This window comes from Bombyx mandarina, chromosome 04 (assembly GCF_030267445.1).
Source record: "Bombyx mandarina strain Sakado chromosome 04, ASM3026744v2".
NCBI lineage: Eukaryota > Metazoa > Arthropoda > Insecta > Lepidoptera > Bombycidae > Bombyx > Bombyx mandarina.
The window spans coordinates 16,923,917-16,941,795 of record NC_143211.1 but is presented as its reverse complement, the minus strand read 5'-3'; the positions used below and the strand labels follow the sequence as shown (position 1 = coordinate 16,941,795).

At 38.4% G+C, this 17,879-nt stretch overlaps 1 protein-coding gene across 2 annotated transcripts; it reads left to right on the top strand.

Moving 5' to 3' along the window:
- Positions 1-117: 117 nt before the first annotated feature.
- Pex1 (peroxisomal biogenesis factor 1) lies at positions 118-16,393 on the top strand. Of its 2 annotated transcripts, XM_089727189.1 has the most exons (13): positions 118-423; positions 1,325-1,543; positions 2,353-3,457; positions 4,405-4,645; positions 5,619-5,772; positions 6,577-6,745; positions 8,823-8,971; positions 9,393-9,580; positions 10,584-10,643; positions 12,126-12,312; positions 13,248-13,406; positions 13,831-13,949; positions 15,396-16,393. In XM_089727189.1, the coding sequence occupies exons 1-13, from the start codon at positions 331-333 to the stop codon at positions 15,481-15,483; spliced, it is 2,931 nt and encodes a 976-aa protein (XP_089583315.1). In that variant the 5' UTR covers positions 118-330; the 3' UTR covers positions 15,484-16,393. The 2 variants fall into 2 exon arrangements, with proteins under 2 accessions (XP_089583315.1, XP_028043981.2); XM_028188180.2 differs by lacking the exons at positions 13,248-13,406; positions 13,831-13,949; positions 15,396-16,393 and having other exon boundaries at positions 10,584-10,656; positions 12,126-12,262.
- Positions 16,394-17,879: the final 1,486 nt, after the last annotated feature.

Sequence of the window (17,879 nt, the reverse complement as noted above, 5' to 3'; positions counted from 1 at the left end):
TTTTTCATAAAGAGAGTTAATTATAAAAAATATTAAAATTACTAAAAAAGCCACCTGGTGGGGGGTAGGGAGATTAATAATCGACAGCAGCGACGCCTGCTGTCCTGGGCTCTAACTAAAGCAAAAATAAAAAATGAGAGTTGCGCATCTATCTCAAATATATTAAGTGTATAATCTATGGTGTAGACCTACATAAATTGATCAAAGATACACTGCTTAAATATTTATATTCATCGTTAATTTAAAAACATTAAATTATTATGTCAAATTACACATAAGAGCATTTAAATATAAGATTAACTGTAATAAAGAGTGAATGTTGATTTCATTATGTTAGGAGGTGCTAAACTAAAAGTAGTGTTTACTCACGAAAAAACTTGCTTCGCATATATAAGTCCAAAGTACAGTAGTAATAATGAACAGGTAAAGAAAAACAATTAAAATTTAAATAATGAAATTTTGGATAGACAGGAGGTTTATTTTATTATAATGCATCAATACAAAGATTTCACTTTTAGGTTATTAATTTGTTTATCATTGGCTTAATTGGCATTATATTATTATGTGAAATGGTCATTGATCCCATTAAGAAATAAACCCTGTTTAAAAATTATAAAAAAAAGATTTCCTGAAAATATTTCTATTTTTTATGTAGTTTATAGACTGATGTTATTATTTAGTTTTAACAAAGAATAAATTGTTTTTTTTTAAATATTCAAATAGATCATTTATTAGATATATAAATACAGTCATACTGGCAAACAGTTACAAATATAGATCCTTTTAAAATGTGTAAGATCTATGATCTGCTGTACCATGTCAATCTTATGTTATTCAAAGAGTTATTTTCAGGAAATTCAATCCTTAGAAACTTTAAAAATGTTTTCTGAAGTTTTATAGATCTACTTTTTTCTTTGTGTTTTCTCTGTACTTAATTATCACTTTGTTATGACTTTATTTAATTTTGTGTCAAAAATTGTTGTCTGAACAAGTAATTTTATAGCTGCCCAATACTTAGGGCCACTGAATATTTCATTCATTTTAGGTTGCAAGACATTTTTATGTTCTAAAAAGAAATAGTTCATACTATAATAATAACAAAAAAAAATCTTTTACAACATACTGAAATAAATGGCATTTCTGATGTTCAAACCTAAGGACCATTTGTGAAATTGCAGCAAAAAGAAGAAGTAACTCATTTATAGTGGTAGCTTATTAAACTAGATGAGTGATATAGCCTATATACTGTACCCTAAAATAAAATCTAATCTTTTAATTTTCTTATAAATTTATGACATGAGAACTAAAAAAAGATCTTTTACAGTCTCAGTGCCTTCAAGTTCTATACAAAGACAAGCACTTGTTTTTATGGGTGGTGTACAGCAGTGGTGTTGCGGAAGGACAAATAGCTTGCAATCCAGTGCATAGTCAACTGATTGGCTTAGATGAGGGAGCTGATGTGTTTGTCTCACCATACGGTGATGTCAGAGTGCTGGATGAATTGTATATAGATACGGACAGCCCTGATGACCAGGAGTTGTTGGTAAGATCTTTAAGGTTTTGATGGTGTGGAAGTAACGGCAATGATAAAGAAATAAATGATAAACTTTTTCACTATATATTTTTTTGTTTGTTCAATGTAAAGTATCTATCTTAAAGATTTTTAAATAATAGAAATTGCATAATTTAGTAGATAAATAATTCAGCCAGCATGTTACTGTAAAAATTTTCTTGTGAACATATTACTCTGTTTGTTGTTAGGTGTGTAAGTACGTACTGATCGATTGGTACTACCATCCTGCCCATTTCCATGATGAAGCAGTTGTGCGTTACAGTTGGAAGGGTGGAAGTGTCTTTATAATTTTGACGCATTCGTGGCAGCATTCATGTTTTGATATCAATGACCTCCACTAACCACGCAACACTAGATGGGCTTTTGCCTCGTCTGCAATACGAGTCTGTAATAAAATCAATAGTGAACATCATTTTTTTCCATTGTATTTATAGTTTTTATGTGTGAGCTCGAAAAGTTCGATATGAATATCCTCATCTTCACAATTATAAGCATATTAGCTGTTACTCGAGGCTTCGGCCGTATGGTCAAGGAAATGTTTCAATGTGATGTTGGTCCAATGTTACAAGGCATTATGTCTGTCATTTTATATATGTCATTTTCCTGCCTTGCCTTGCCTTAATACTATGTTTTTTTTTTTAATTAATGTCAATCCCTTGCTTCGCTTCGAAAGAAGGACAACAAACAAACACACTTTTACATTTATAATACATATACATATATAAAAAAATTTGACTTGACAATGAATATCTTAATGTTTTTATTGATTGAGTTTTCAGGAACACAATGCGGAATTACTGCAGCTACGAATACTAGATCAGCTTCGATATGTGGCGGCACATCAAAAATGCGTTGTGTGGATATTTTCATCGATGCCCATCGTTTTCACGCCGAAGCAGACCGGCTTGCTCGTGAACCAGAGCCGCGTAGTCGTTAAAGTTGACGCGTTCAATAGCTACCAAGGCTTCCAAACAAAACCTCCAGCGCCAAACGAACCCAATGGCCCTTTTAAAAATATAGGCATAATAAACGAAGAGATGCTTCGTCCATATTTGAACTCACCAAAGAGGCTTGTATTGCGTTCGGTACCTATAGACAGCGACGGCAAAAAGAATTTGATACACCCTTACACGGTTTTCATTCATGAAGATTTAATAGACGAATGCTTCAAAAATTTAACTGTTATATTATCGACTATGAATTCTATTCCTTCGATTCTGAGCGAAACTGATGAAGACGATAAAGAGAACAATAATAACGCCATAAACGATTTGTGCGTTGAAATTGTGCCCATAGACGGCATCATATACAGGAGCTTGAGCCGCGAAGTGTACAACAGAAACATACCGACAGTGTTGATACCGAAATCATTGAATGCCATTATCAACATTGAGAATGGAACGAGAATTATATTCAACATAATCGGGGATACGGTAGAGCAACCTGTGCAAATTGAATTGGTGACGTATACAGAAGAAAAACAAACAGAAGTCGATGTTATAGACAGATTCAAGAAATGCGTCATAGAGAACACGCATTCAGGCAAAAGATTTTTAATAAATAACGGCATAGTTAAGCAGAATAGTCAGATAAGCGACGGTTATTTGCGGTTCAATTTGAAACCAGACGGTTTAAAATATACCCTTTTGGATTCGGAGAGTTTGAGGCATTTCACTACGAAGGCAACGTGCCTTAACGACACGGATTTAGTCTTGCCGAAACGCAGCGCCTCCCGCATGGAGTATGATTTCAAGAACTATTGCAGGACAATGAAAGCAATAGAGACTTTGATCAGTAAAGTTCTCTCGCATTTGTATTTTGAAATACACAGAGAGGCAACGTTTAAAAATGCATCAGAGATTAAAAGCAACGTTCTGATCACGGGCAAGTGTAGTTTGTTAACGTCAATTAATAGTTTTACACCTGGTATACTAGCTTAGTAAGGTACTCCTATAAGGTTTGAAGGGTGGGACCGTCATTAGACAGTAAGATTCTTATTTTTGCCGGGCAACATCCGTGACTTTAGCCTGTTGTTTCAAAAATGTCAATTTACGTTTCGGTGGCAATGAACTCTGGTATCAGAGAGCTCGATCATCCATAGCACAGACACAGAGTCAGAAGAGTTTACGTAATAATAGTCGACACGACTGCATTTCAGAAGAAACTGGTATGCATGAATTGGTTTACTGATATCAGTGTACCTTTTTTGTCCTTCCGAAGTAGAAGTATCTTCACTAATTTACTTAACTAAACCCTTAATTATTATGAAAATCATTAAATTTCTAGTTCAACTACTCCTAACAGGGGCTGGGTACCGTGTTAGCTAGTTCGGTTCGAATTATGCGTTCTGATTTGAAAATTATGCAATTAATTCATCAACGTTATGTCTTTAAGATGAGATATATGATGGGTACCGGGCCTAACTATCTTGTTTAAATCAATAAAAATGGTGCGCGTGCAGCTTGGTGCAGGTGAAAGAAGTCAAACTTCTTTTACGGTGTTTACTATTGTGGTTTTCTTCATTTTCCATCCTTAAATCACAAACGCTGTGTATAAGAGAAACGACCTAGCTCGCTTTGTACTTTCTCTCTCGAAACGGTTGAGTGGTTCGCGAGACGCTGTCTATTCTCTCATTCTCGCTCTTCATAAATTGTATCTTTTCTCTCTGGCCGTAACGGATCTGTTGCATTAAATTAACGCGAGTTAAATTTTACTCATAACGCGCCGAAAGAAGTTTCACTTCAAAAACCGATTTAAACAAAATTTAGTTGTACCTTGTTTATTAATAACAAGGCAAGGGCTTGTGTTAAAATGTGACGACTTGTTGACAGGGTCCAGTGGTATGGGTAAAACATCGTTGTGTCACATAATCCAGAAGGAGCTGACGGTCTGGTCTCATACGTTGCACTGCAGGGCGCTCAGGGGCCGTAAGGATATACCGGAGATCCTGGGCAAAGCTATCCTCATGTGCCAAGAGCACAGTCCGGCTGTATTAATCTGCGACGACGTGGACTCCATGGTACCGCCCGATATGGAGGGAGTTTCGCCCCAGGATATAGCGTATTATCAGAGGTAAATGTTAGTCCATCACATTCTCACGGATCGCTTGGTACCTCGGGGTCTGCGGATGGAATTCCTTCTGTATTTTGTACCGTATGTTCCATGGGGAGTGCTCTGAGGATTTTTTTTTTTTTTTTTATTGCTTAGATGGATGGACGAGCTCACAGCCCACCTGGTGTTAAGTGGTTACTGGAGCCCATAGACATCTACAACGTAAATGCGCCACCCACCTCGAGATATAAGTTCTAAGGTCTCAGTATAGTTACAACGGCTACCCCACCCTTCGAACCGAAACGCATTACTGCTTCACGGCGGAAATAGGCGGGGTGGTGGTACCTACCCGTGCGGACTCACAAGAGGTCCTACCACCAGTGATTACGCAAATTATAATTTTGCGGGTTTGGTTTTTATTACACGATGTTATTCCTTCACCGTGGAAGTCAATCGTGAACATTTGTTGAGTACGTATTTCATTAGAAAAATTGGTACCCGCCTGCGGGATTCGAACACCGGTGCATCGCTTCAACACGAATGCACCGGACGTCTTATCCTTTAGGCCACGACGACTTCGAAAGTCGAAGTCGTCGTGTGTTTGAGATGATACCATCATCTCGTTTTTACCATCGCACCGCCCGCCACCGGAATAAAGTTCATCCGTACTACCTGGAGCCACTGCGTTCATCCATAGTGCGTGTCCAGAGATCTTTTTGCCACGTTCCATCCGGCTTTGGAATGGGCTCCCCTCCACGGTGTTTCCCGAGCGCTATGACATGTCCTTCTTCAGACGAGGCCTGTGAAGGGTATCAAACGGTAGGCAGCGGCTTAGCTCTGCCCTTAGCATTGCTGATGTCCATGAGTGACGATAACCACTCACCATCAGGTATATGGCCGTATGCTCATACGCCTATATGGCAATAAAAAAAATTGTCCATATCTCAGAACGTGGGGAGAAACCATCTTATGTACAATGTTATTCCGTTGTTAGATTAGCCGTGGTCATCAAGCACCTCCTGCAGACGTGCGCGGGTGTGTGCGTGCTGATGACGTCACTCTCGATGAAGTCCCTGCACCCGGTCCTCAGGCAGTTCAACGGGAAGCCGCTGTTCACGGCGCACTTCGATATACCTGAAGTTGAACAGGTGAGACAGTAGACGACGACATGTTGTGTTCGACGTGTTCACGGATAGGAAGGGGGCGATGATGATGACGTCACACTTTTTACCTTTTTCTTAATAGCAATGACGCCTAATGACGCCTTCAAACCGTTTTTTTTTATTGCTTAAATGGGTGGACGAGCTCACAGCCTACCTGGTGCCAAGTGGTTACTGGAGCCCATAGACATCTACGGCGTAAATGCGTCACCCACCTTGAGATATAAGTTCTAAAATGTCTCAAGTATAGTTACAATGGCTGCCCCACCCTTGAAACCGAAACGCATTACTGCTTCACGGCAGAAATAGGCAGGGTGGTGGTTACCTACCCGCGCGGACTCACAATATGTCCTACCACCAGTGAAAATTCCAAATTATATTAAATTAAGATGAGGCTCCACTTCCAATGAATATGAAACCCGTAAAAATAAAATGTGGGTAATAATTAGCGGCGATGGGTCGTCTTGTGAAATACCACGGGAAGGTATCACAATTTTACTTATTTCTGCCGCGAAGCAATAATGTTTGGACGTTGTGATTACTGGTGTGATTACCTTTTGTGAGTCCGCACAGGTAGGTACCACACCGTGCCTATTTCTGCCGTGAAGCAGTAATGCGTTTCGGTTTGAAGGGTGGGGCAGCCGTTGTAACTATACTGAGACCTTAGAACTTATATTTCAAGGTGGGTGGCGCATTTACGTTGTAAATGTCTATGGGCTCCAGTAACCACTTAACACCAGGTGGGCTGTGAGCTCGTCCACCCATTCAAAACACAAAACAATTTATATTCAGGATGAAAGGGTGGAGCTGTTCAAGCATTTGATGAACGAGAAGATCCGTCAGCAGTTCGAGGTAGCGGACGATGACGTCATCACGTTGGCCATGGACACCGCCTCGTGTACAGTGCGGGACATCATCGACCACTTCAATAAGAAGATATTTAAAGCCGTCAAGATGAAAAGTAAGTGTAATTATATAGTGGAGGTTTACAACGAATGGGAAGATCTTCTACCTAGCGGTGGATATTGCTCGGTAGAAGTCGTTCCGAATGTTGTTGTTCGGAACTTGTATACTGGTTGTTAAGAGACTGTTTCCGAAAACGAAAGTTTTGTACCTCAAAGTCGTAAATTTTGGGGAGCGCGGTATCAGCGCCGCGCCCGGGCGTTCGTTGACCCGAGCATCAGCTGTTTGTGTTTTTGTGTTTCATTGCTGGTTTTTAAAAAAAAGTAAAGTAACGTGTTTTTTATGAAACTGTCGTTTCATTTAGCTGTACTAACATGATGGAGCGTAAGTAATGCTAATAAAACATTTTAAAAATATGCTTTTTTTTTAAATTAGGATTATCGATTTTTTTTCCGTCCCATCATCAAAAGTGTCATTAGTACTATCGTCTGTCTTCGTTTTCGGAAGCGATCTCCTAATACCCAGTATATGCAAGCTTGAAAATGTCGTAAGCGAGATTCAGGCATCTGTCAAATATCTTGTGTACTGTGATGGCTACCCGCCACAATATTATTATTAATATGTTAAATCGTGTTAAAAAAATAATCAACTGTGTTTTTGTTGAGACTTCGGTTATTTTTGCTCACGTAAAAACTGCATTTATGATATTATCGGTCGCGGATACGTCATGCGGTATTGCGTGAGATACGAACAAAACTGAAACAGAAAAATCCTTTGCGTTGTCCATGTAGTCATTATGTGCATAGTTTTAAAATTAAATATTTTAATTTAATTTTCAATGTCAGAAAAAAATAATCTGAATTAAATGTATCAATATAATATTGAGGGTTAAGGCTATTTGGTTTAAGCGACATTTTTTGCGACTTTAGAACAGAGTCACTTAAAGTTTAAAATTTGGAAAAAATATCGTAACAAAAATACTAGTTCAACTATTTGAATGGAGTACAGTTAAATGAAGTTCAATTAAAAACATCGAACTTCTTCTTTTTCTCCACCTTATCCCACTAGGTGGGGTCGGCTCAGCTAATTTTTCTCTTCCATTATTTTCTATCAGCCTTCATCTCAACACTCACTCCTCTCTCTCTCTCTCTCTCATATCGTCATTCACATACTCCATCCATGTCTTCTTCGGTCGACCTCTTCCCCCTCTCTACGTTGCACTACCATTTCCCTACATCTCTTTGTCATATGCATCTTCTCTCTACGCATCACATGTCCATACCACGCTAACCGTCCGCTCTTTAATTTGATGATTGTTGTCGAATTGATCGAACTGTTGATGTTGATACCAAATGAAAGGGACTTTTAGCATAATTACTAAAATAAAATATGTCGTGTATTGACTGGTGGTGGTAGGACCTGTTGTGAGTCCGCACGGGTAGGTACCACCACCCCGCTTATTTCTGCCGTGAAGCAGTAATGCGTTTCGGTTTGAAGGATGGGGTAGCCGTTGTAACTGTTTTTTTTATTTTTTTATTGCCCTTGTAGGCAGACGAGCATACGGCCCACCTGATGGTGAGTGGTTACCGTCGCCCATGGACTTCAGCAATGCCAGGGGCAGAGCCAAGCCGCTGCCTACCGACTATACTATACTGAGACCTTAGAACTTATATCTCAAGGTGGGTGGCGCATTTATATTCTAGATGTCTATGGGCTCCAGTAACCACTTAACACCCGGTGGACTGTGAGCTCGTCCAACCATCTAAGCAATAAAAAATAAAAGAAATGTCGCTTATAGCAAATATAATTTCACCCCTCGACACGTGGTAATTAATTAACAGTTCGGAAATCGTAACATGGCCTAGCTTAGAATTAGCCTAGAAGATATGGACCTATAAAAAAATGGATGGATTGCGTGAAAGACGATATGTGTAATAAATGGTATGTGATAGAAGAGTATGGAAAGAGAAAACATGTCGCGCCGATCCTAGGTGACTGGGAGAAGGTTAGGAGAATGATGTTTAGATTTTTCGGAAAAAAAATCGTGGCTTAGAAACATTTTTATTTTTGTTATATACAATGTATATACACGTGTCGAATAAGCTTCAAACACATACAAATTGTGCTGTTCTTAGAAGCGAACCCAGACATTGCGAAGCCTCGTTTGGTCGAGGAAACAGCTAAGGACACGGAGAAAACTACCGCGTTCGACATATGGGGACCGGTGGGGGGCTTGGAGGACGTCAAGCAGGAACTCACAGAGTGTATCTTCTGGCCCGTCATGGTGAGAGAAAATACTTCAGACAACTTTACATTATTAACTAAAACACGATGCTGAATTGAAAATTTACTGGTGGTAGAACGTCTTGTGAGTCCGCACACTGCCTATTTCTGTCGTGAAGCAGTAGTGCGTTTCGGTTTGGCAGCCGTTGTAACTATACTGAGACCTTAAAACTCAAGGTGGAGGCGGCATTTACTTCAAATATGTTTATGGCATTACAGTACCGCCCACTGAGTTTCTCGCCGGATCTTCTCAGTGGGTCGCGTTTCCGATTCGGTGGTAGATTCTGCGAAGCACTGCTCTTGCTAGGGCCAGTATTAGCAACACTTCCGGTTTTAACCCCGTGAGCTCACCTACATGTCAAGGAGAAGCTGAAATAGCCTCTCAAGGCCATCAGCATAGCTAGGAAAAAAACAAATTACAGTACCCAGCGTTGTTCCCGTCACAATCCTGTGGGATCCTACTGTACGGTCCCCCCGGAACCGGCAAGTCCTACATCGGGTCCTGTCTCGCCAGACTCAACAATATGCACATGATAACAGTGAAAGGACCAGAGCTTCTCTCCAAGTACATAGGGCAGAGCGAGAAGGCAGTTCGGGATGTCTTCGACAAGTAAGTGCGTTACCAATTGAAAAAATATCTTAAATGCATGTAAAGAAAAACCTTTATTCTTTAAAACTTTTTAGTTTTTAAATAGGATTTTTCTTCAATGTCATTCAGTAGAGTTAAGTCTGACGTTGAGTATAAAGAGAGTTGATTTTTGTGTAGTTTATTAATACTGTTTACTGTTTTATTTTTAATATTAATTTTAAAAGAGATTAAGGGCTTTAAATGTATTTTTTTAATAGCCTTGTAGGCATACGACCTGATGGTGAGTGGTTACCGTCGCTCATAGACGGTATCTTATCGATTCATATTTTAATATACGTATAACAGAAAACGCATTTAAGCCTTTTATTGTTTATTCATTCTGAAGTATTCCATATAATTATTTGCATTACTTCAACTAAAAAACAACTTTCTTTGAAAGAATTACCAGTAAAATTTACAGTGTAGTTCTAGTCGGGTCTATTTTGATAACTTATTACAAATTACCTTATTACGAAATTATAGAACACCCTTTATATGTGTAAGGACTTGTGTATCGTGGGAACCTTTGCCAAGTTATCTGTCAGTGTGACAGTGTCATATGTCACCTCATGCAATTTTTGTTAATGAAAATAGTTTGTCGTATCGGACGACAAAAAACACGGCCAGAGAAATATGTGGAACCTCATTTGTGACGTAATAATATCACAAATTAGTATCAGTCATTTTTAAAAAAAAAATGTTGGAACGCCATACCTATAAAAAAAAAAGTTGATAAAAATTAAAAGCGGTGTCGGTGCTTAAAAGGAAAGTTTGTTAACTTAATTGCTTGATTCTTGTTGATCAATCTGCATAGAAAACTCTTTCGAGTGTGAAAAATCATAGTGTTGGAGTGAATCAATTAACTTATCCCAATCTCAACAACGTTACACATATAACAGAAATATGTATATATGTATGTGTTTTTTTAATTATAATATCTTGAAATAAATCACAGATACACAAGAAAGATTTTGATGAATTTCAGAGCGGACATGAAGCGTCCGTGCATATTGTTCTTCGACGAATTCGACAGTCTCGCGCCCAAGTAAGTTTATATTGTAAGTGTCTTCTTTGCTTTAGTTTTGCGCGCACACATACAGGGTGTAAGGAAATCGTATCCTGCTAAATCCTGTAACAAATTAAATAAAGAACGGGAAAAACATACTAATGAAGGACAGTAAGATTGTTAAGTTAATAACTTATTTGTTAACTCTTCGCATTTTTTACTGGTGGTAGGACCTCTTGTGAGTCCGCACGGGTAGGTACCACCGCCCTGCCTATTTCTGCCGTGAAGCAGTAATGCGTTTCGGTTTGAAGGGTGGGGCAGCCGTTGTAACTATACTTGAGACCTTAGAACTTATATCTCAAGGTGGGTGGCGCATTTACGTTGTAGATGTATATGGGCTACAGTAACCACTTAACAACCAGGTGGGGGCTGTGAGCTCGCCCAACCAATAAAAAAAAAAAAATCGTGTGCGAGTGCGCAATGAAAAGTGAAATCAGCTTCTTAGCTATGTACATCATATAATCGCGTTACATTGCGTGCGGTGCAGTGGGATTGAAATGTAATTTTCATGGTTTTCCTGTCGAGTCCAACCCTCTCTAGTATATACAGGATCGATTACCTTACACACGATATTCGATCTATTCTTATATATGTCGGCGTAATGTCACTAATTAGTTAACTAAAAATAATTAAAGTTAACTGTTTTTTTAATGTTCCGCATGTCAACAACTGCTTGAGACGGTATTCAAGAGAATTCATGACTAAGCTACGCCCATTTTCTATTATAAATACGAGTGACTGTTGTCTACTGGTAACTACATTCCCGATCCTGCCGACCGAATGGAAAACAGTCGTCGTCGCCCAAAACACGTCATTTCGGATCCTCCCGATCCACTAACAGTGCTTTTAGGTACCTCAAGCACCGGTCATCGTTTGCGACGAAGGACTCGGCGAGCAAATTAACCCACAGACACAGCCCACTGAGTTTCTTGCCGGATCTTCTCTGTGGGTCGCTTTTCCGATCCGGTGGTAGATTCTGCGAAGCACTGCTCTTGCTAGGGTCAGTGTTAGCATCTTCGCCAGGTTTGAGCCTCGTGAGCTCACCCACACGTCAAGGAGAAGCTGAAATAGCCTCTCAATGTCAGCATAGGTAGGAAAGAGAAAAAAACTGCATAAACATTCAGACTCAAGCAGTCGAGCGGAGCAGAGCTCTCTGCTGTTATCGTTGTACACTTGATATTCAATAAATGAATTCATTAGAAAAGTGAATCTTAATTACTGTCACTATGGAAGGCGATGATAATGATGAAGATAGTGACGTCAGCGACGTTGAAGTTCTTAATTTAAATACACCATGGAACCAGACTCTCCGTTATATCACATTAATATAATTTTTTTAATTAGTCCTTATATTCGGTCCAGTCTTATAGTTTTTCAGGACTAAGTGGTCTTCTATTTATTTTATTCTAGAAATAAAACGCGACTAGTATGTATGTCAAAGAGTTCTGGTCACATTGGCAGACGTGGTCACGACTCGACCGGGGTGACGGACAGAGTTGTGAACCAGCTGCTGGCGAGGATGGACGGCGCCGAGGGCGGGGCCAGGGGTCCCGTTATAGCGGCCACGTCGAGGCCGGACCTGGTGGACCCGGCGCTGCTGAGAGCCGGCAGACTTCAGAGGCATATCTACTGCGAACTGCCCGATAGGGTAAGTTTTAGACAGTTCTATTTAAGCAGACTGGGCTCTAGAGGTGGGGGAGGTTAAAACACTGACTTCATGGTTAATATACAATGTGTCCGTGCACCAATGTCGGAGACTTAAGGGAGTAAAATATGGGGATTTTTATCGACAAATCACTATCCCAATTTTCTCTTAGCCCCTCCATACTGGAATGGCAGCCATTTTGTTTTTTTTTACTTTGCAGCTGCCTGCACTGATTTGATCATTGCTACTGATGTAGACGTCTTATGAATACGAAAGAGGTATCATTTGAAAGCTAGCAATGTTGACAATCAATTTATGATACATTTTATTCTATATATTTTTCACAAAATAATAAAAAACATATATATTAATAAAATAAAAATAATAATTTTTTATTGCATTTTTTTTTGTTTTTTAATTTTTTCATGAAAACTAACCTTGTCAATCTAATTTTTTTTAATTGTTTTCTCATAATATAGGATATTTTCATTAAGATAAATCTTACATCAAAGTCATAAGATAGTTCAAAAGTTATCATGTCATATGAGTACGCTTGTATAATAATCCATTTATCTAATATTTTGTCAGTAAACACTATGTTCATCACAGTTATTCTCTCAGAGATTCCTTTGATTTCTTCTATTTTGTCGAATAGCCTCATTTTTTATTAGGAACCCTACTCCATAAAGGCCTCATGTTTCATCTTTGTAGTGTAAGATATAGTGGTCCTCCTATCCTACAATTAAAGATAGAATTTACTAGAAACATTATTTATTAAGACCTCAATATATTTTAGGTAAAATCAAATAAATTAAAACTAAAATTAATTTATTATTAAGTGATACTTAAAAAAAACCTGACCGCATTAAAATGACCGACTAAAAAACAAATTCTATAATATTTCTTTAAATAAATTTGAAGGTTTTTTTCTCCACCAGTGGGGCAGACACGAAGTACTCCAAACATTGACGAAGAATCTAACCGTAGACCAAGAGGTAGACCTCCGTGAGTTGTCTGAGCGCACCGAGGGGTACACTCCCGCCGATCTCAAGTCCTTACTGGTCACGGCGCAGCTGACAAGACTAGAGAAACAATTGGTGAGTACAATTCCGTTTTAACATTTACCGTGTCATGGGACGACTTGGGTGCCGGGTGCGTGATCCCTGAACACAATATAGGAGATAGCATTTTACAGTTTAAAAAAACCATTTTTTTTAAAACGCAATGTAATACAAACACTCGATGTGTTCCTCGAGTTTTGTTCGTTTTACATTGCGGGCTCACAGAATCCGTAATTTACCAATAATTTACTAAGTTTTGGTAAATTAACATTGTTTTTTTTTTAATAAGCAACACAGTAGAGCGAAAGGCAAGTAAAACATGAATACTTTTAATGCAACATCAGCAGTAGTCACGGATTTCGCGTGCGTTGGAGAGTTTGTCATTGTTGGAGGAAACTGATCCTTGGCTGTAGACCACGAGACGGCCAATGCGGGTAGACCCTAACAGTTCGTTTTGCAGGCTCACAACGACGACACGACATTGGGGTCCGTGGTGGTGCAGCAAGAAGACATCGATGGAGCTTTGGAGGAAACCAAACCTTCGCTGTCGAGAGAACAATTACTGTTCTACGATATGATGTGAGTTCACTACAAATGTATATAAAACTTTTCTATTTAATTTACTATGAATTATATATAAATAGGAATTGTAAGTTGAAACAAATATGGCGTTGCTGTGAAAACAAAGATTTTTTTTAGTTTAATAACTTACAATTACAACTTAATAACATACACAACAGTAACAAACATTACATTCACATTATAGGTCGACATTTAAAGTCCACCACCCTCAATTCCCTAAAATAATTATTTAATTTAATTTATAACAATATGCCCGAACATGGCTTTTTTTTTTTTTTTCTACCTATGCTGATAGCCTTGAGAGGCTATTTCAGCTTCGCCCTAACGTTTGTAGGTGAGCTCGCGGGGCTCAAACCGGAGAGTTGCTAACACTGACCCTAGCAAGAGCAGTGCTTCGCAGAATCTACCACCGGATCGGAAATGCGACCCACTGAGTTTCTCGCCCTTCATTAACAACCACCATGTCACCATTGTCGACAGCGCCATCTATATAATTACACAGGAGCTATAGAGCGCTGTACAAATGTACTATAAAGAAATAAAGTATCTTTACATGTATACAACTAAAACTAATTTTATGAAACAGTCATCCCTGAACACGAGAAATGTAAAGCAATCGAAACGATTTGAAACAATAAAATGACAATTTAGCCATAAAAGTAGTGGTAGTAGTAGTAAAAGTAGTGCGACTCACCAAGCCAAAGAAAGTATGTGCCAAAAATAGTTTTGTAAGACTATTGCAGGAAGGTCGATCAGGAATAATTGACATGCATCAAAATATAATTGAATATGCAATTTTGAAAAGGGCATATCTCATAAATATAAAATATCCATAAATATAAAATATAATATGCTGACGCTTAAGATAATAATTCCAGTAATTTTCAATTGCTAATTAACACTAAAATATATCTCAAAAGTTAATATTTAAAATTTTACACTGCATTAGAAAACAATCAGTTTTTTTCATTTCCTGAACATTTTACATTTTCAGAGGGCCCTTTTCGAAATTGCATATTCAATTGTAATTTTCATTTATTTTTTTAAAGTAAACTTTTTTTTTTTCTAAGTTTTCATCGTGAACACATGCTACGCGACGAAGACACTACATTTTGTAAAAACTAATTTCCAATTTGCTCAATTATTAATTGTAGGCATATAATATGTATATGCATATATAATTGGAGCTCGTCCACACAAACAAGCAATAAAAAAACAAAATTTTTTTTTTAATACTTTCTGATTTTTTTAAGTATAAGCATTCACAACTCCTTTCGTACTGCAAAACGTCGAATAGTACAATCTATTGAAACTTCAAACTCGTGTCTCGAGATGGCAGGCGTCATTCACGTTACGATGCCCACGGATCTCAGTAGTTATTCGAACGTAAGATGATTCTCATTTTCTAGAATAGCTTCAAGATCAATGTGAATTATATTTCAGATACAAAAGGTTCAGAGGCGAGACTCTGACGTCCGAACAGAAGATAATGGCCGGCCGGTTTGAGAAGCAACGCGCCACTTTGGCTTAAAAGATGCGATTATTTCATAAATAATAATGCTATACGAGTCATTTTTACCATTTCTGCCGCTTTAGTTCCATGTCTTTTGATTAGCTGTTAAATCATTGAGACATGATATAAAACTTTATCAAAAAAAGCCTATCACTGCGCCCTCCACTTGTTCTCTAAGAGACGGAGGCGGCGACGGAAGATACATAAAAAAAAAACTCGTTACACATTTCGACCACAAATGACGTCACGCGCACAAATGACGTCACAGGGAATGACATTGCGTTCAGCCCGGTCTCGTACTTTGCGCGGCTAGTGACAGACTTGTCCGTTTCCTTTTAGTAGAATCGTACTATAATAATTTATCTGGTTAACATGAGGTTAAGATAAGTAATTATAAAATCAAAGAAGTTTTCCATTTGAGTAGGTCTACACATGCGATATTTTAATTGTCATAGTTTTACTATCGATTCAGAATGAAGCAGTTTCAACAAATAGGAGAATCAGCAAGAAACTTAAATTTTGCTCTTTGCCAAATATTAATTCAGTACATATAAAAAGGATGCTTTGAATTTGAAGAGACAGATCTGCGTCATTGAGGACAGGCCGTAGTTCTGATCGTACTGTTGCTGTGTGAAGCAAACAACTCCACGCGCTTAAAGCTTAAAGCCGCTGCGCGCTTTCACAGTAGAACTTAATAATTAGATTGATCGCTTTAGTGTTTATTGAATTGCGCTCAATGTATTGTGACCCTTATTTGTATATAACGTATTATAACCCTTATATGTATATAACGAGAGTCGATATTGATTAAATAGGTGTATTGTGTTAAATGATGTTATCTTTTAAACATGTACTTAACTTTATTATTTGTTAATTCGGTTGTTATATTTTACGTTTTTATTAATAAATTATATTATATTGTTCGTTTTAAGGTTGTTTTACTGGATTTTCGAAGTTTTTAAATAAAAAAGAATCTTTTGGGAATAATTAAATATATTAAATATTTTCTGGGTGCGAGGATTGCTCGTAATATACGAGCAGTCCTCTCAGGGTTCATTAATCCCCTCAGGATTGCTCGTATTTTGTGGACTTTTCCACAGTCACCAGTGCACATGGGCGAATGGGTAGTGTAAAGAGGGGGTTAGGTAATGGTGACCTTTTTGAGCGCCGCCGAACTGTGACCTCACCTTACTCGACTTTTTTTACTTACCTTTGCTGTTAGCATAGAGAGGCTATATCAGCGTTACGTTAAAATGCAAATTATAATGTATCAATGCTATTTTATGGAATACAAATTGAGTACTTGTGTAACGTCCTAATACTGCTACTAATAAATAGGCAAAATGTTTTTTTTTTTTTTACAAAAGCTGATGATCTAGAGAATCTATATCAGCGTAACCTTAACTAGTAGGTGAGCTCACGGGGCCCAAACCGGAGGTGTTGCTAACACTGGACCTAGCAAGAGCAGTGCTTCGCAGAATCTACCACCGTATCGGAAACGCGACCCACTGAGAGGATCCAGCGATAAACTCAGTGGGCTGTGTCTGTGGTTTAATTTACTCGCCGAGCACTTTGTCGCAAGCGACGGGCTCGACGAGAACGATGACCGAAATTTACTCGATGAGTACCTACGGGTGCTAGCCTTAGTGCTGATCGGTAGCGTTTGAAATAAAGTTGTCCTCATCTAGAGAACGGGACGCCCGGTGGATGATCCAGGCAAAAAGGTGCCATTTTATCATATTATGTTCTTAACAAATGCTCACGAGTGAGTTTCGCGGTGACGGGATAGCGTCACGTAATAAAAATCAAATTAGTGGTAGGACGTCTAGTGAGACCGCACGATTAAGTATTAACCATCCTGCCCGTTTCTGTCGTGAATCAGTGGTAGTTTTCCAATTATAGAGCATAATGCGACTCAGTGACGCACAATGCCGAATTATGCTGAAGCTTAATTGGAACGTGAATTAGTTTTCAAATGCATCAGCAGAGTGCGCTAAGTTAGCACAGTTATATTTAACATTGATTATTTCTAAGAAACTACGACGAAACGAAAGCCTTACAATTCTTTTCAACATTAAATATTACTAACGATAATATAAACAAAATTTCGATCAATGCCAACTTAAAGAAAAAACACTTGTCAATTTTCTGTCACTAAGTCGGTATCGATTGCGAGTATCACGCGAGAGCAGTACTTTTGAGAGTGCTCGATTGTGCGAAGCGTTGCTGTAGTTGGAACATTCAACGTTGAGCATTATGCCGCATAATGCGCTCTTGTGCTGTCATTGGAAAACTACCAGTAATGCGTTTGGGTTTGAAGGGTGCAGCAGCTGTTATACTGTACAACTGAGAATTAGACCTCAAGTTTTTTTAATTTTTTTTATTGCGTAGATGGGTGGACGAGCTCACAGCCC

Excerpts from the sequence above, each read along its gene's own strand:
- Pex1 (XM_089727189.1), top strand. The coding sequence starts at position 331 with ATGTTAGGAGGTGCTAAACTAAAAGTAGTGTTTACTCACGAAAAAACT. Across the intron at positions 424-1,324 it reads ACAGTAGTAATAATGAACAG|TCTCAGTGCCTTCAAGTTCT; the intron begins GTAAAGAAAAAC and ends GATCTTTTACAG. Across the intron at positions 13,407-13,830 it reads CAAGACTAGAGAAACAATTG|GCTCACAACGACGACACGAC; the intron begins GTGAGTACAATT and ends TTCGTTTTGCAG.